General features: G+C 38.7%; 1 protein-coding gene across 1 annotated transcript in view; it reads left to right on the forward strand.

Annotated features, from left to right (window-relative positions):
• Positions 1–19,877, forward strand: part of WDR70 (WD repeat domain 70) — a 224,809-nt gene that overhangs the window by 43,581 nt on the left and 161,351 nt on the right. The window contains exon 7 of the mRNA XM_024578576.4: positions 4,039–4,172. Coding sequence (XP_024434344.2) covers positions 4,039–4,172 — 134 coding nt within the window. The remainder of the gene's footprint in view (positions 1–4,038; positions 4,173–19,877) is intronic.

A 19,877-nucleotide genomic window follows, 5' to 3' on the forward strand; every position in this document is an offset into this window, starting at 1 on the left:
ACATTGGTCACTGGGGATTCACCCGGGAACAACTGGGAATCGACCAGGATCAAACCTGTGATTCCTCGGCTCTGGCTCATGTGGCTCAGTATGTTGGAGTGTTGTCCCATAACCAAAAGGCTGTGGGTTCTATTTCCAGTTGGGGCGGTTTGGTCTCTGGTATGTACAATCCTCAGTCCAGGTGTGTATGGGAGGTGCCCGATTAATGCTTCTCTGTCACATCGATGTCTCTCTTTCTCTTCCTCCCTCTCTAAAAGCAATGAAAAAAATATCCTTGGAGGAGGATAAAAACAAAAGAAAACATAAAAAACCCGTGCCGCTTTGGTCCATGGGACAAGGTTCCAAGCAACTGAGCCACACTGAGCAGGGCAAATTTTGTATGTTAAATAGTTAAAGATACTGCAAGTTATTTTACACATTAAAAATCAATTAGTGCTTCTAATTGTACTATAGGTTAACTACTTTCTTTTTGTAGTCCTGCCTTTGCCCTGCATGTATTTCAACTGCTTGGAAATATATCTGCTGTTAGGAAAGTGACTCTCTTGTGTGTTTTTTTTCCCCACTAGTAATTGTAAAAATACTTACACACTCACCGTATGGAGAATACTGAAGCAGATCCCCATTTACTTGTCTCTGAGCCTTACCAATTATGTCCATAAGGCCAGTCTTGTTTCCTGTATACTTTGCCTTTCTAGTAACCCTCCACCGCCCGCACCTCCATATATCTACCTTGTGGGATTCTGGAGAAGTGAATTCCGGACTTCATATGGTCTCTAAATATTTTATCTCTAACTATTTCAGTATGAGTCTCTAAAAGAGGCAGTCAGTCTGTCTCTCCTTCTCCTTCTCTCCCTTCTTTCTCGTAATCAGAACACCTTTATTACATCTATTTTTTACAATAATTATTTAATATCATCTAATCCCATTAGTGTTCAGATTTCTTCAATTGTCCTATACACTTTTTTAGAGTTATTGTGTTTAAATCAGTATCTAAATGCTGCCTGACTCTCTCTTAGTAGAGTCATCATTGTTTGTTATGTCTCTTGATCTATAGCAGCTCTGCTCTCTCTCTCCCTCCTTGCCATTGAAGAAATATATCTATTTGGTGAATACACTTTCTGTGATCAACTGTGTTTTACTACGTGATAGTCAACTGAACATTTCCAAGTGAGCGAGATAATATAGTGTGGTTCGATGTCACCGATTTTTGTTACATGAAATAGGAATTGTTAGATACTGTTGTAGTTTCAAACACTACTTTTTCACTTTCATTTTCCTAGATAAACTTGAACAGTATATCAACACTGAAAAATTGTCTTTAAAAAAGTCAACAGACCATTATTGTTTACAAATGTTTATCTGTGTGTATTAGTGTATTCTCAATATTATGGGCCAAAATAGCGTCCATAACTTATTGGATGCTAGACTTATATATATTAAAGTACTGCTGTTTTCTGCTGCTCCAGGTGTAAATTTGTATGGTATTCCCCTCTTCACCTAACAATTACTTGCTCTGCAATGGGTCATAGCCTTGTTCCTTTAAACAACATAGTTCCCAGAAAACCTGGTCCAGTGGAAACAGTTCTTCCCAAGGAACCCAGTCCCGACTTTCATGGTTTTTAGGATCTACATTGGTTCTACATCATGAATCACATCTACTTGTCTTTTCACTAATATAATAACATAATGGTAATTCTGTTTCTCAACCAAAGAATTTACATCTTAGACAAAGAGAACATTTTTTAGGTGAAGAGCAGCTTCTTCCCAGGTTTCCTTTTTGCGTGTGTTCTTCCCAGTTTACACTGAACTCCAAATGACTCCAGGAAGCTGGACACTGCAGGCTCTGAATGAGCCTCCCCCTTTCCCCAGGAGGACACAATGAGGAGGCCTGCAGCTTGGCATCACTCTTCCTACCCTGGCTCCGGGCCTCTGCCCATGCGGCTCCCATAGTGGTCACAGGCATGGACTGGGACTTACTCTTGAGGGAGGACAGGCTTAGATGAACAAGCCACACATGGGCTCGCAGTTTCAGCTTGCATTGTGTTGAGGCGAACGTTGGAGGGATGCCTCTTCCATTTTAACAGGAGGGAAGGCTAGAGTGGGCGTGGAGGCAGGTCAGTTTGCAGTTGGTGGTAGCAGAACTCACTTCTTGGACTTTAAAGCCACTGTTTATTTTTATTTTGACTGTTTTGTTTTAAGACATATTGTTCAGGTGTAAAAAATGACTTAGTTCTCATATGTATGCTTTCTTTAACATATTTGGAGTACATATTTAATTTAAACAAGTTATTAATTTATATACAATTTCCTTATATAATTGACCCTTGAACAATGTGGGACTAGGGTGCTGACCCTACACAGTCAAAATTCGTGTATAACTTTTAAAAAAATATTTATTTATTTTTAGACAGAGGGGAAGAGAGGGAGAGAAACATCAATATGAGAGAGACATTTGTTGGTTGCTTCTCTAATGTGTCCTGTCCGGGGACTGAACTCACAACCCAGTCTTGTGCCCTGACTGGTAATCAAACCAGCGATCTTTTGCTTTGTGGGGTGACGCCCAAGCAACTGAGCCACACTGGTCAGGCGTGTGTGTAACTTTTGACTCCTGAAAAACTTAACTACTAATAGCCTACTGTTGACAAGAAGCCTTACAGATAACATAGTCAATTAACACATACTTTGTATGTTATATGTATTATATACTGTATTACAGTGAAGTAAGCTAGACAAAAGGAAATGTCATTAAGAGAATTCTAAGGAAGAGAAAACACATATACAGTACTGTACTGTATTGATACTGTAAGTTTATGTTGTCTGTTTACAAGATGAAAAAAAGCTGTGTGTAAGTGGATCTACATAGTTCAAAACTGTTGTTCAAGGGCCAACGGTATTCTGAAGTCAGTGTTTGTTGTAGCAGTTGATGAGTATCCATGATTTTGTCAATATCTGGCTTAAATTACCGCAATTCTGTTGCATTTAATTATATTTCAAGTGAATTTATTAGAACTGATTTAGAGTAACTTCCTTCATATAAAACTTCGATCCTTTTACTGTCTCTCACATATACGGTGAGCACATTAAATATTCCTGCTGCAGCTCTTTCTTATTAAGAGGGCCGCCGATCCAGGGACTTCCTGCTTTGACAAAATGTTCAATGTCGCTCAAGGGCAGTGACTTACTCACTGGACATCACATGTGGATTGGACCGAGGAAAGTTCACAGGGAAAGCAAATATTTTATGGAGCCAATATAAGTGCTATTTTGCAGGGGGAGGATTTAAGTTCTGGGCTTTATTTTAATAACTTAGTGGTAGAAACTAATGAGTAGTTAGTAATAGTCAATTCTTTTTAAAACTACCTACATAGTTATACAATGACACATTTGTAAAATGATAAATTGTAATGAGATGCAAAATAAAAATGTTCAAATATGAGAGCAAAATTAATTCGTTAAAAATTTTACAAGCTGTCATTACTGTTAGGTAAATTTCACAAAAATAATTATTTAATGTGACTATGCTGAGTCATTTTGCCATATACACAAGATAATTTCTTATTTGTCTAACTTTGTTAAATAGATTTCTTAAAGTTCCCATTGGCATTATTTATTTAGGTAATTTTAGGTTCATGTGTTCTTCATTTAGTGGTAAACTACCTTGAAAGTTTTCCTCAAAACTGTTTATTGAGAGAGCTGAATTGTTTGTGAGATTTCTACTTATATACTAAAGCAGCTTAGTTTATTATATGGAATTGCAATGAAAACTATTCTGGGTGCATGGTAGATAAGCTGGGACAAAACTAGTGATTAGAGAAATTAAATATTTTTCTTTTTATTACTTGAAAAGAAATTATACTCATAATGCCAAAATCAAACAATAAAGAAGGTGCTGTCCATTCTCACTTTTCAGAAGTAGAACAATTGTTGGTCTGTACTTCCAATGCCTTTAAGATAGGAGATGGGGTAGAGGAAGGAAATGGGGGTCATAATAAACTTTAAGTAGCTTTCCTCCAATGATTTTTTATTTTTTTTAACCAGGTTTCTGCTTTGGGTCTGGATCCCTCAGGTGCCCGCTTGGTGACTGGAGGATATGACTATGATGTTAAGTTTTGGGATTTTGCTGGAATGGACGCTTCTTTTAAGGCATTTCGGTCCCTTCAACCCTGTGAATGGTATGTATCGTTCAACTTAATACCTTCACATTTGAAGGCAGAGTGCTCTTGTCGTTTGAATTCCATCTATAATGGTTTGAACCAAAATACAGACCTTTATTATTCAAATGAAAGTAAAATGCATCTTAACTTTTTTCGTTTAGTTTCATCAACCTATGTTTGAAGACATTTTCTGTCTTTTGTTGTTTTTAGAAATCTACTTCCAATTAGACCTTGTCTAATTTAGTGTGAAACGTTCCCATCACTGCTGGGCAATCTCATGCATGTGTGGACGACATGTGTTAAGCGACACCCAGGTGCTCCTCAGTGCTGCATTGCGCGGCTGTGGTCAGCTAGCGTCGTACCAGAAAAGGCTTACCCTGTTGCTATCACGAGCCGGCCCCTTACTCCTACTTTTGACCGTATTTGATCTTCTAGCATATTGGATGCCAAAAACAGGATTTTTATTGTCTTATTGGTCAAACTGGAGTCTAGTTAACTTGCATGATATATGTTGGAAATGAGCTCTTATTGAGGACATTTAGAGATGGTGAAGGTAAATGGATTAAGCCCATTTTTCTACTCTTGCATGAGTGGGGTATGAGAATCTAGTTTTGCTTTTTAATCTGAACTGTTAAGGATGGTTTAAAAAAAAAGATTTAATTTATTTATTTTTAGAGAGAGGGGAAGGGAGGGAGAAAGAGGGAGAGAAACATCAGTGTGCGGTTGCCTCTCACATGTGCCTGGGGACCTGGCCTGCAACCTAGGCAAGTGACCTGACTGGGAATGGAACCGGTGGCCCTTTGGTTCGCATACCTACACTCAATCCACTGAGCACCATCCGGCCAGGGCAGGATGATGTTTTTTGTTAAACTTAATATCCACCTGTTAACTCCAGAGTCCGTCAACTGCATGGAGAGTTTCTGTCTCTAGACCGTTAGGCGTTCGCTTCCGTTATTTATGGAAGTGGTAGTTGCAGCATCTCAGTGACTGGAGAGCTGAGGTTTTTCTTAAGCCTGCACAACAGGTCATATGAACTGCTTTTGCCTACTTTCTAATAAGGGCCTGTGTGCATTATAGATCAGAATTGGGTCTGAGACTCCAAGTTTCTCTGGCAGCTGCAGTTACCTAACAAAATAACCATTTTGACTAAAGTGGCTCTGGTCAGTTTTCTAACAAATCATATTGACTTGTAAATTTTGAAATCATAACTCTTAAGTGCTCTACAAAAGACTTGAGAATTCCCTAAATGAACAGAGCAGATCTATGATCAATTGGAAATGGAAAAACAAAATTGAAAAAACTAGTATCTCCAATGATGTCTAGATTTAAAATAGCTCTCATGATTTAAGATAATAGCGTGTTGTCTTGAGTTAGTATGGTGACCTTTTAAAAATGCACTTAAACTATGTTGCTAATCCCTTCCCCCACATGATAGTGTCTAGATTCACTTGGGCACTGTGCTCTCCTTCCCCCTTTCCACCTGTCCGCTGACTTGCTCAGGACCGCCCCTGCTACCAGCCCCGACAGAGCTGGTGTCCGCTCTGAATAGACTGCATCTCATGAGTGTCAAGCCAGTGCTGCCACTAACTGCGCCAGTCCCTGCACTCTCATAACTGAAAATGCAGAGAAGCCCAAGAATAAGCTTATTTTTCTTCCATAATTGTTGTATCCTGTATATAATAGTGAGCTATCAAATGGTAGCTGGGAAGAAAGAGTATTCTGACAATTCATATAAAGTAATGTAAAACTCTAACACCATAAACATTATGTGAATGTTACTTTTTAAAATCATAAGAACTGTTTAACTTTCCCATATTTGCCTCTAATCTCCAAATAATGTGACCACTTTTTATGACAATAGTTTTTTGATCAATGTGTCTATCAATGTTTTTTTGATCCAAGTCTGATCAACTTTTTATTGGGACAAATTTCAAACATAGAGAAGAACAGAGGGATTAGTGTAACCGCCATCTACCCTTTAGCTTGATTTAATGGTTATAAACATTTTTCTGTATTTGCTCAGTCATTTTGTAATTTTTGAAGTATTTAAAAGTAAAGACAGAGATAACTTTTACTTTGAAATACTCCAGTTTATATTGTTCAAAAATAAAATACATTTTTATAATTGGACAGATATGTACAAAAAAAAAAAAAAAAGAAACTAGACCACTAGCTTACACCATACCAAGAATAAACTCAAAATGGATTAAAGACTTAAATGTAAGACTCAAAACCATAAAAAACCTAGAAGAAAACATAGGCAGTAAAATCTTGGATATTTCTCCTAGCAATATTTTTTCTGATATATCTCATTGGTCAAGGGAAACAAAAAGTAAAAAAACAAACAAACAAAGGGGACTACAGTCAAACTAGAAACTATTTGCACAGCAAAGGAAACCATCAACAAAATGAAAAGACAGCCGACTGAATGGGAGAACATACTTGCCAGTAATAGATCTCCTAAGGGGTTAATATCCAAAATTTATAAAGAACTTACACAACTCAACACTGAAAAAACAAACAGTCCAATTAAAAAAATGGGCAAAGGACCTAAAAAGACACTTTTCCAAAGAGGACATACAGATGGCCAATAAATATGTGAAAAGATGCTCAACGTCACTAATCATTAGAGAAATGAAAACTAAAACCACAATGAGATACCACCTCACACCTGTCAGAATGGCTATTATCAATATATCAACCAACAACAAGTGCTGGTGAGGAGTGGAGGAAAGGGATCCATCATATACTGTTGGTGGGAATGCAGACTGGTGCAGCCACTGTGGAAAACAGTATGGAGTTTCCTCAAAAAACTAAAAATGGAACTGCCCATGATGCAGCAATTCCACTTCTGGGAATATATCTAAAGGTACCTGAAACACTGATTTGAAAAAATGTGTGCTCCCCTGTGTTCACTGCCCCGCTACTAACAATAGGCTAGATTTGGAAGCATCCCAAATGTCAGTGAGTTGATGAGTGGAGAAAAAACTGTGGTACATTTACACAGTGGAATACTACTCGGCTGTAAAAAAGAAGGAACTCTTACCTTTTATGACAGTGTGGATGGACCTGGAGAGCATTATGCTAAGTGAAATAAGCCAGTCAGAGAAAGACAAGTACTGTTTGATTTCACGCATATGTGGAATCTAATGAACAAAATAAATAACCAAACAAAATAGAAATAGACTCACAGATACAGAGAACAAACTGACAGATGTCAGAGGGGAGGGGAATTGAGGAATTGGGTTCTGAAATAGGTGAAAAGATTAAGCAACCCCCCTCCAAAACCCGTAGACACGGACAGCAGTGCGGTGATTACCAGAGGGAAAGGGACAGGAGCAGGAAGGAGAGGGGAAAGGGGGCTAGTGGTGACGGAAAGAGACTTGACTGGGCGATGCACACGCAGTGTGATACACAGACGATGTGTATTATTACAGAACTGTGCACTTGAAACGGGTATACTTTTATTAACCAATGCCACCCCAATCCATTCAATAAAGTTTTAAAAAATAATAAAAAATAAAAACACAGACATTTTCCTATATAAATATAGTTTCATTATTGTTTTTAACAAAAGTCTGTAGAATTCCTTAATATTCCAATAACCATTCCATGTTTAAATTTCCTGATTTGCCCTTAAAGTGTGTTTTAATGCTGATGAGTCAAGCATGGATCTAATCCAGTAATGCGCATTGCATCTATTTTGTACCTCTCTTACATATCCTTTAACCTAGAACAGTGTTGCCTTCCCGCTGTATCTCCCCTGTGGCTTTTGTTAAACACACAGGTCCCGTTGTCCTCTGTAAGCATCTTCCTCACTTTCCAATTGCTCCCTTATGGCATCATGTCACTGTCCCTTTATCTCTGGTATTGCCTGTAGAAGATGCAGAGGCTTGATTATCATCCGTGCTTTGTCACATCAGGTGGCATGCATTGTCTAGTTGTTGCCACCATTAGTGACTAGGAGTTAAGGTTGATTTTTGAATTAAGTTGGTGACGTCTGATTCCTCCGTTGTAAAGTTGATATTATATACTTGAGATAGGCCAGAGCTTTGTGGGGAGATACTTTGGTACAAAGTAAATATCCAGATTCTTGTCACCCCTTCACTTAATAAGTTTAGTATTTATTGATTATTTGTACCTAAATCAATGATTTCAGTGAGGGTTGCAAGTTGGTGGCTTTCTAATTCTATTATTTCATCTGTGTTTGTTTGCTGGCATTTTTCTAAAAGAACTTTCCCTCATTAATTAATATGATTTGTTATCCTGAAATACAGTTTACACTGGACAAGCAGGATGAATGCTTAGTTATTTCCCTTTAATTACCCATTTTCAGCTTAGGGGTTAGTGGTGATAAATGAGTTGCTGTTATTGGGTGATGATGGCTTTTCCTTTTTTTGCTTTTTCTTTGTTGGGTATCAGTATTTATGATTTTAAAATTTTCATGTGTTTCAGTCAATTGCAGTCATTATTCTTTTAGATGTTCAAATTGTCCCCAATTAGGCCAGTGGGAGTCTGATTGCTGGGTGGTTTCGACATGACCTCATTAGTCTTTAAAAGCTTTAACTTATTTTCTGGCATAACATGATGGAGGCTTCCTGGTACATTCCTTTCCGAGTCCTGGAGTCAGTATGTCCCATGGAGACACGTTTTTTCTTTTTTTTTAAGTGGAAATGGCATTTAGAGACCAAATCTGGATGTTAAACATGCTCATTGGTATTGGGGTATTACAGTTCTTGACCTTCTCGGTGGACAGAGGTGGAAAATATAGATGGATATGTGGGCATGCATGTGTATTTAGATGACAAGATCATACTGATATTTCCATTTCAAAATTTCAGTAAACTTTTAATTTCAGAGTACTTTTTAATTTATGGAAAGCTTCCATGATAGTTCAGAATTCAAGTATACCCCTAACACAGTTTCTTCTTCTGTTTATTAACACTTTATATTGTCATGGTACATTTGTGACAGTTAAACCAATGTTGGCACATTACTATTAAATAAACTTAATTTGGATTTCACTTTTTAATAAAGGATTTTATTTATTTATTTTTAGACTGAGGGGAAGGGAGGGAGAAAGAGAGGGAGGGAAGCAGTGCTGTGGCAGAAAAACATTGATTGGTCGCCTCTCGTACACGCTCCGACCAGGTACCAAACCTGCAACCCAGGTTTGTGCCCTGATCAGGAATGAAACCTGTGACCTTTTGCTTTTCAGAACAAAGCCCAGCCAACTGAGCCACACCACTTTTTTTTCCTTTCTTTTTTTTTTTTATACTAACATTCCTTCCAAGATACCACATTCCATTTAGTCTTCGTGATAGTTTCTCTTGACTTTGACATTTTTGAGGAGTCCCAGTCAGCTGTTTTGTAGAATGCACCTTGATATTTTTTTTCTGATGTTTTCTCATGGTTAGAGTGGGACTGTGGGGTTTGAGCCTGTGTATGACAGAGGTGAAGTGCCCTGCTTGTCACGCATCACCGGCACGTGCTGCCACGTGTTTAAGTGTTCTCCGCTGTAAAGTTCCTTTGGCTTCCCCTTTCCACATGCTGCGTCTTTGGAAGCAAGTTAATAAATGCTGCTCACACTTGGGAGAGTGGAAAAAATAAGCTTTACTTCCTGGAGAAAGTGGTATTTACATAAACTGCTTGGAATTCTTCTGTAAGGAAGAATTGTCTCTTTATCTATCTATCAATCAATCAATTTGTTTTTTACCAGTATCAACTACTGGCTGTTTATTTCATTCCTTGGGTTGTAAGCCAATACCATGTTACTTACTGTATTTTGCCATGTATAATGTGCACCCACATTTTTGGCCTGAACTTTCAGCAAAAAAGAAAATCTTTTGTTTTTATTTTATAATTCTATTATTTATTTATTTATATTTATACTTGTTTTTTGTATTATAAAGGAATTTTAGCATTTAGTTTTGAACATATTATGGTACAAGAAATTTTATGTAACAAATAATTACCAAACACAAGAGCAGATACAAGGTATTTCAGGTACTACACATATATAATGCGCATCCTTATTTTTCCCTCAAAACTTTGGGGCAAAAAAGTGCACATTATACATGGCGAAATACAGGTATTTTGTCTCAGCTTGTGTCAGTTGTGACCTTTGGGAGTTGTGACTCTTACATTCCTTTCTTTGACATGCCTCTTTTTAATTTTCATTTCTTTATATATTTTTTGAGTGCTTCTTACTTTTTGGGTGCTCTTAAGATGCTCTAGACTCATCTTAGGCTTTTTCCTGCCCCAGTCCTAGAATCAGTCATATTTCCTAGGAGAATGTTATCAGAAAACAAGAGCTAAGTTCTCGATGTGCTTCTTGCTCTTGGGCCATCACTACTTTTAGTCCTCAGACACCAGTGCTGGAAGTATTGCACATGCATGTGTACCACACCTGTGTGTGCGCTGCATCTGTAATTGCTTCCGTAGCCCTTCGCATCTATTTTAAGCCGAATAGGCATTCATACTCATGTGTCTGACTCTAATCCAGGACACATTGTTTCATTCTAGCCTTTCCTGTTCTTCCTCCTCAGAACCTTCAACTTTCCACCAGCGAGAAACCTGACTCCCATCACCCATCCATATATGTATTTGTTTAACCCCAGTATACATGTAATGCAGTTTCAGAATTGTAAATCTGTATCACTGTTCCAATTTGAATTTAACATACAGAATATTTACGTATTGTCTTTGATTTTTATACTCAAATTCAAACATAGAACATATTCTTGAGAAAAGACATTCTTGAGAAAAGACCTACTGGTCAAAACCAGGGGTTGGCAGAGTTTTTCTGAAAAGGGTCTGAGAGTAAGTATTTTAGGCTTTATAGCCCACAAATGATCTTTTAGGATTTATCTTTGTGTGCCTGTCTATATTATATAATATTAAATTGGTTTTACATTAATTTTTTAGATAAGGAGAAAGGCGCAATATAGGCACTTAACATTTTTTGTTCAATTTCATTGTCATTATTTTGTTAGCTCATTTTTCTAGTTTTTGATTCTGACATCCAACATATTAGTGATTAATCCTTGTTTTTTGCTAGTTGCAAATTTGATAAATATGGAGTAAGTTCTCCTTCAATGGATAACTGTTGAATATGGCAAGTTCAGACTTCAATATACCATTAGAAGCCTTTCTTTGTTTTGACATTGATCTTTTAAACAACTTTTTGATCAAGTTATTTGCCCATATGAGAATCCATTCATACTTATAACTCAAGCTAAATTCTCCCATAATTTTTTGTCACATCCATCTACATTTTTCCTGTACCATCTGCCAAGAAGACTTGAGGAAATTTGTTGACTGTCTTGAAGATGTAAAAGCACAGGAGGCTGTTTTCAGACCGACCATCTCCTCACCTGCAATAGCAGATGTCAGAACTTGGCGGACATCCAGGAGACAGCATGATGGTGAATAAGTGGGTGTCAGTGCAGCACACACACACGGGGGCCCCTCGCCATTCAGCAGGGGAGATAGAAGCCCTGAGTATGGGGGTGAGCCAGAGGTCAGGTGCTGTGGGTTCGGGTGCCTCTGGTGAGTTTCTCCAAGGGGCCTTTGGTGCTGCGGTGTGTTTGGCCCTGTTCATACTCCCCTGGGCACCTTGAAAAGACTGACGTTAAATGTTTTCTTGACCTACCATTATGAAAATCAGAGTTTTAAAAAATGCTTTTCTTTTGTTGTTGCTCATCCTCTGCGATGCATCTTCCATGTTTGGTATTTTGAAGTCTGCCTAATAATTTGTTTTGAACTCTTGCCCAGCAGCAGTATTAGGTTTGCGGATCTCTGGTTTCTAAAGTCTCCCTTTGTCCCATTTGGCGAAAATCAGCGCCACCTTTTCTCTGATCCAGTCTGCTGGTCGTCTTTTCTTTTTCCCTCTGTGTTTCCTCACAGATTCTCACAAACTCTTCCTTTGGATGTATCCTCTATACAAGAAAAAATGTAGATGGAGTAGCATTTTTCATAAAATACTACGTTTTTGATTACTTAGGTACTCAAGTTAAGAATTCTCTGTCTTTCACCCACTTAACAGTGGATGTGGTGTGGTCCAAGAACTTGCATTTCTAACAAGGTCCTACGTGGCGCGGTGTACCTGTTCTTAGGACACACTTTGAGAACCAGTATACTTACTAGCTATTGTCTTGTGGATGGACTTTAGCACTGTGGCCACTTTTTCCCTTCTGCAAATCAATGATGAAATGGTGATCTTTGTACCATTGAGTGTTTCTCAAGAACAGATAGTGAAGTGCCATTGGTGCACACTTGAAGGCTTCGGCATTGCCAAAGAGCTCTGTTTCAGTTGTCCGTTTTGTAAAATGCCGCGTGGTTTATCTCCGGGAGACAAGGAGGCAACACAGCTGCCTGCTGTGCTGACTCTGCAGGAACCGCATGATGCCTTCACGGTGCCCAGCCAGCGATGGACTTGGGAAGGGGCGGAGTGATTGGTCTTTGGTCAGGATGCACATTGTGGACTGGAGAGCTAGCAGAAAAGTTTGTGCTTTATGCAGTTACTCAGTTAATATGTTATAGTAGCTAAATTTTAGCTATATTGTTGGGCCCTGCTATTACTTATATAACTGAAATTCATGCATATCAGAACCACACAAAGCAAGGATTTCCTGTATTTGACATGAAAAAAAATTTTTTTAAACCTCAATTGTACACATAAAAACAATTTCTTTATTGTAAAAAATAAATTATGTCTCTACTCTGATCTTTTCGTCTGCTGAAAGATTAACAAGTTAACGATTAGTTTGGAGAGTTATAAGGCAGGTGTTTTGCTTTAATTTTTGGGATAATTTGGTCAACCAAATGTTCAGTGAGAGGCAACACAATTTCATATGCAATAAGTATTGTTTTGTTTTTATTTTTATTTTTGTTTTTGAAAAAAACATTTTGATTATGCTAGTACAGTTGTCCTAATTTTTCTTTCTTTCTCCCTTCCACCCAGCCCTCCTCCACTCCCACAGGCAGTCCCCACGCCGTGCTCCGTGTCCATGGGTCGCATATGCAACAAGTGTTATTTTAAGTATCGTGTACTAATTCTATTCGCTTCTGAGAAAAATTTTTGCAGTTTTTATTACCATAGGATAGGCTTTTAACAGTTTGTTAGTTGTTTGTGTCGAATGTTCACCCTTTTCAAGTGGGTGAATTCTACTGCTTTTCCTCAGGTGTTTCTTGCTTTAAGCAATTGCTATTTGTTTGACTTATAAATGTTAAAATGAATTTCCACTTCAGAAGTTCTTGCTGTGTTAATTCAGTACCTTATTGTTTTTAATGAATGCTTTAAAAATCACATTTATTCAGGTATAATTTTACGTATAGCATAATCCATCCTTTTTAAGTTCTGTGGTTTTGAGAATTTTATACAGTCATATTACCAACACCACAGTCAAATTATGGACATTTTCATTATCTTAAAGAGCTCCTTCCAGCCATTCTGCAGTCAGTCCCTCCTCTTGACCCCCAGGCCGCCACTGATTTTGTTGTTGCCTTTACCAGTCGTTCCCCCCTTTTTTACCGCTGTGTAGTACTCCCTTGTATGGATGGATGACAGTTTATCTGTTCATCAGTCGACAGACATTGGGGTTACTTCCAGGTTTTGGATATTATGAATCACGTCACTATAAATATTTCCATATAGGTCTTTTTATGAATGTTTTAATTATCTTGGATAAATACTTAAAAGTGATCTGCTGGGCTGTATGGTATGGGTGTGTGTTAACTTTATAAGAAATTGCCAGGCTTTTACAAAATGCTGCCCATTTTGCTTTCTTAGGAGCAATGTATCAGTCCTTGTTCCTTCACATCCCTACCTGTACTTGACATTATCAATATTTCTAAATTTAGCCATTCTTTTGGGTGTACAATGATATGTAATTGGGTTTTAATTTTCTTAATTGTTAGTGATGTTGAGCTTACTTTTATGTCCTTATTTGTTCTACATTTATCTCTTTGGTGAAGTGTTTGTTCAGATCTTTTGTCCTTTAAAATTGTTTTTTTTCCTTCTTGGGTTGGTTGATAAAGTTCTTTATAAGATATGTGTATCACAAATATTTTCTCTCAGTCTTTGGCTTGCTTTTCATTTTCATAGTAGTGTCTTCTGAAGAGCAGCTTTAATGTACTTTTATATATTGTCTTTGTCTTCACCCATTTTCTGTTCGTTAGTATATAAACCATGTTTTCTTGACATTTCTTTCTTTTTTTAATGGCATTTTTTTTATTGTTGTTCAAGTACAGTTGTCTCCGTTTTCTTCCCGCCACTCTCCCCCATCCCATGTGGAACCATAAATAACCCCGAATAGCCACAGCAATTTTGAGAAAGAACAAAGTAGGAAGGATCACGATACCTGACATCAAACTATGTTACAAGGCCACGGTAATCAAAACAGTCTGGTACTCACATAAGAACAGACACATAGATCAATGGAACAGAATAGAGAGCCCAGAAATAAACCCAAGTCTCTGTAGTCAATATTTGACAAAGTGGGCAGAAGCATAAAATGGAGTAAAAATAGCCTCTTCAACAAATGGTGTTGTGAGATCTGGACAGCTACATGCAAAAAAAAAAAAAAAAAAATTGACATTTTTTTAGATAGAAAAATTTCTACAAATATTTATGAAATGAAAAATAATTTCCCCCAAATCCCATTTTGTAATATATAACTTGCATATGTATATTTTTCAGTTACTAGGGAAAGTTGGGGAGGTCACACCCTGGGAGTACGTGTGTGATGCGGGAGAAATGGAGCACTTTCACTTTCTTCTTTTATGTGATATGGCAAAACAGCATGAGCTGCTTTCATAATTAAAAAGATATACTTCAGAAAACAAAAGACATTGTAAACAAAATTAAAAGACTATAAACTCAAAAAAAAGTTGAAATACAAATTGAAAGTAACGGGCAACTGTTCATAATACCTAGAGTTTCTACAAGTCAATAAAGAAAGGGATATTTGAAAATTAAAACTGGTCAAAGTAAATGAATTAACAGACAGTAGAAGAAACACAACTGTAGGACTGGCAATGATGAAAAACATCCATGCTGACCAGTGTGGGGAGGCGGCAGGGTGGGATACCAGTTACTGAGCTTTTCTTCCCACAGAACAGTTTGATAATATCTATTAAGATGTAAAATGTGAACTGTGATGGCAGGGTTTGGGGAACTAAGCACTTTCAGGCATTGTTGGCAGGAATGCAAATTGTACCAATGTGTGGAGGGCAGTTTGGTATCATCTTCCAAATTATAGATACTCTATGACCCAGTAACCCACATTCAGGAACTTCTCAGATATACCCACCCATGGAAATGACAAGGAGTAAGTTTATTTATTGGAGCATTGTATGTAATAGTGACTTCATGTTTTCTTGAGTATTATTTTTAGGACAAAACAATGACTGTCTGAAAAATGTCATTTTTTCCTTACAAGCATTCACAGCTAAATTCTTTGTCTTTGATGCTCTAGAACAGTGACTGGCGAAGTAGGACCAGAGAGTCAAATCCAGTTGATGGCCCGTCTTTTTGTGTGGCACTTGAACTAAGAACTTGACAATTCTAAAGGACTGTAAACCAAAGTGCAACAAAGAACACATGGCAGATTTACAGAGAATTTGCTGACCCCCTACTCTATTCACAAGCCTCCTGGGACCCCCTACTCTATTCACAAGCCTCCTGCCTTGCCTGGTGACAAACAGGCCGAAGAGGTCCCTCTTGCACCTCCTCATGTCCCTAACCCTAATACCCGGTAGCCAGTGGAGTGAGTCTGTGGCCTGAGGGGTCTCCAGGGGCCGGTTCCAGAGTGACCTGAGCTGTGGTGGGAGCTGTGCTTCAGTGAAGCCGTTCTGTTTGGTTTCTGACTGGCTGGTACATCTTAGTTTTGTCAGCCCTGTGTCTTCTGGGGAACACACTTCTCAGCTGCCCGCTGTCTAGTGTTGTGACAACGGTCTCCATAAGGGTGGCCTTTCTCCATGGAGACCCGGCTGCCCCGGGACTCCCTGGCTCATGGGAGACTTTCCCACGAGGCTGTTGCATCCTTTTTGGGAAATGTTTTTCTAATCACGCTGGTCCTTTTCTAATAGAAATTTCTGAATAGTTTCTACCTTTCAATTGCTCTTTCTGTTTCCAATTCTCCTTTCAGATAAGCTGAAGGGGACGCTGGACGGAAGTAGGTAATAATAATAGCAACTCCCTGTTCCATGTGCCGTGGCGGCGCCTTTGTGTGCACTGTTTTCAGTCCTCGTCTGGTCCCCTAAGGGTTAGTTCTCCTGGTTTTTCAGTGGAGGAAACCAGGGCCAGCGAAGTTGCGCAGCTCATGGATGAACTCAGTGTCTAGGAGCGCCTCCATATAGTCTGCTGTCTGGGCTAGTCTCCCGATTTCCCAGAAAAAAATTCTTCCTTCTCAGGCTAGTGGCGCTGAGCAGCTCACTCCACATCACACAGCTAGTTAGCAGCAGAGCAAGGGCTTGAATGCCTGGCCTCTGGACTCACATTCCGCTGCGCTTTTCACTGCACCAGGACACCTTGGCTCTTGAGCCCCAAGTGACAGCCCCAAGCAGCTGTGTTTATCTGTCTTGCATGTCTCAGCTTGTTTTGCTAGCGGGGCAAAAACTACTTAAAAGGATCCTCAGTCTTCACCTTTCCACTCCCCTCCAGTTGCACTCACATACTCCCGCTGCCCCATGAACAGCTTCACAGAGAGAATCGTGCAATGTCACTGAGCCTTCCTCTGGTGGCAGAGTGACACCCTGAGACAACACTCACTTCCTCGTGACTCCAGTGCCTCGTCAGGACTGGCTTCCCCTCTCATCTCTTTGATGGGAATCTTAGTTGTTTAGGCAGGAATTTGAGGAGCAGATGCCGGGCCCCTTGAACAAGCCCTTTAATTCTCCTTCGTGCTGTGTCCAATAGCTCTTAATCCTATCCTTTTAACTCTGGCTGGCAGAATGGAGATCGAAGTGGGGCGGGAATGGCGAGCTTGATGTCGAGCCTTTCATTTTATTGTTGGCAAAGAGAGCGCCTGGAAAGCTGTGAGGCGGAGGGAAATGTTACATTTTCCTGGAATGCTGAAACAGCAAGGTGAATATTCGTGTGGGGTCACTGAGATTTTGTGTTTCCTTCCACAAGTAAACAGAGCAATTTGGTAGAGCAAATAGCCAGAGAAATGGAGCCGTTGACTTTTTTTACTACCATGTCATCTTAAATTTCACTGTTTCTTTTTTTTAGATTTTTTCTTCCATTTTGGAAATTAAAATGATTCACCAGACAAAAAAGTGATAGTATCACTAAAGTGAAAAGATCACTTATAGTACTTGATCTTTCATAGTTAGTGAAGAAAGTTAAGACTTCCCCCAAATGGGAGTACTGCAAGCAAAAATATACCTGTGAACTGACTGGTTCATCTCCTCTCCTTTATAAGACCTTGATTTAGAATCTCAACTATTTAATTATCAAAGATTTGTTTGTTTATATATAAAAAATATTGGACTAAGCAGCCTCTAATTTTCTCAGCTCCTAATTAATTGCTTGAAATTTGGTATATCAGTTAGTGTTTGCTTAGGAGAGAGAAGTCACGCAGTAATTGGAACAGGGGAAGTTTGTAATAAAGAATTCCTGGCTGTAACAGTGGATTGGAGTAATGAGGGGCTGGCTAATAAAACGTAAGGAAAACTCTAAAGACTCTTGGAACCGCAGGTAAAAGGAGCAGCTAGTACCCTTAGTGCAGAGATAGAACATTCAAGGGAGAGGCTTCCCTTTTTCCCAGACCTCATCTGCGAGGGCAAGGCTGTGACTCACTGAACGGTAAGAAAGTAGCTGTACTGTTAGGATGGTAGAACTTGCCAGAAACCTGTTTCACCAGGGTCGCTCTGCTGCAAAACCACAAAGAAGGTGCTGGACGAGGCTCCTGGTGCCGCCAACTGCAGGCTGTGCACTTCCGTAGCCTGGCAATGAGCGGAGAAGCAGCACAGCCATGGCGGCCAGGCCCTGGAGAGGCTGTGCACAGTGCAGGAACCCACCAGGAGGAGCACACAGCCCAGGCAGAGAAACACTGGATCTGCAATCCCTTCACCCACAAAACTGAACTTCACGCCAATTGGCAAAGGACAAACATTTGAAGGGCTCAAATCCATTTTTGCAGAGCAGGCAGTGAAGATTGAATTTGGAGCTGAGAGGCAGTATTTGGACAGCTGGAACATTGGATCAAACATTTAATTTGATATTATATAGACTCACGTTTAAATTTGGGACCCTGGTCAGAATGTTGCTGAGGACCTCATTCCATCCCAGTATCTCAGGAAGGTGGCCAGAGAGGCCCTTCTTAGTTAGGATGGAAGGGCCCAGGCAGTGTCCCCACCTTGGCTTTTCTGGGTCGCTTTTTCATAAACATCTGGTGTGGGAGCTTCAATTTCTTTTTACAATGTCCTTGTATGTTTTTATGAAAAAATTTATAAATGACTCCTACTATTTTTGTTTTCTGGAGATCTTTGGATATAGTCTGCTGGGGGGTTTTCTAGATTTCTGGAATGGATGCTTAGATATCCACTAGAATATCTATTATTAGAATATTCTATTATTAGAATATCCTTAGAATCTACCTGGACCCTTTCTGATCTTGGGCCTGTGGTGAAGTTCTTCACATCGTCACTCGTCCTAACCTCAGAGCCCACACAGACCTTTGTTTGAGTTATCTTTGCTGTTAGAAGCAGGACTGTGAATCAGTACATTAAGAATGACTTTTTGAAGAATAAGTATTCCAAATACTATCAGCTAGAATTTCAGCATTTGAAGAGAAGTGGTCAGTATAAATTTTGAACAGCAGTTTCTAGTTAGTAGTGGCAGGAAGGCCATGTCATTGGTAAGAATCTGGTTTGGTTTTGGTAACCTGCCAGGAGGAATAATACTCTTGAGATAAGACCTAGCCAGACACACACAAATTCTAATTTTTTATATATTTTCTGTTTCTAGAAAATGAAATTATTTTCTGAAATACCCATTTGTTTTTCAGCCTTGAAATTATATATTTAAAAAGTAAATTGGACTAAATAGCCTAACATTTTGTTAAAATTATCTTATTGCTGGAGTTTATTTTATTTTGAGATTGGCCTGTTAGGATAAATCATGAAGGAAGCTATGAAGACAGAGGTTCATTTTTATTTTTGATAGAGAAACTTTATGTTTGGGACTTTAATTATTAAGTTGGTTCTTCATAAGAATTCTTTATGGGTTTGTTATTAACATCTATTTAAGCTACATAATTTCTTGCTTTCCATTCATAGTGATTTGGGGATTTCTTTTTAAGAGCATGGCACCTGTAATAACATACCTCTAAGATGGCCTTGCTGTGATAGTTTACCATGCCATCTCTGAAAGATGTTAGATACTAATTTTTTAGCAAAGTGAATGAGAAATTTTTACCTAAGGAGTTTACTTCAATAGTCTTTCTAAATTTATGACTGAAAGTCACATTTAGGGTTCACACAATGACTTCTTTAGTACTGGTAGTATTGTCGTCCAAGTGGACTTCTTTGTATTTCATTAAGTTTTTTTCTTTTGTTTTAAATCAGTATTTTACTTAACTTAGTATTTCACTTTTTCATCTATTTTATGAGGCAGTAAGAATCTTCCATTGTTCCAAAGTTGAGATTGTTTTATTTTTATTTCATACTCTTAACAGCTAGACTGCTCACTGCACTAGCCACTAGTATGTGTGA

This window comes from Desmodus rotundus, chromosome 1 (assembly GCF_022682495.2).
Source record: "Desmodus rotundus isolate HL8 chromosome 1, HLdesRot8A.1, whole genome shotgun sequence".
In the NCBI taxonomy this organism is placed as follows: domain Eukaryota; kingdom Metazoa; phylum Chordata; class Mammalia; order Chiroptera; family Phyllostomidae; genus Desmodus; species Desmodus rotundus.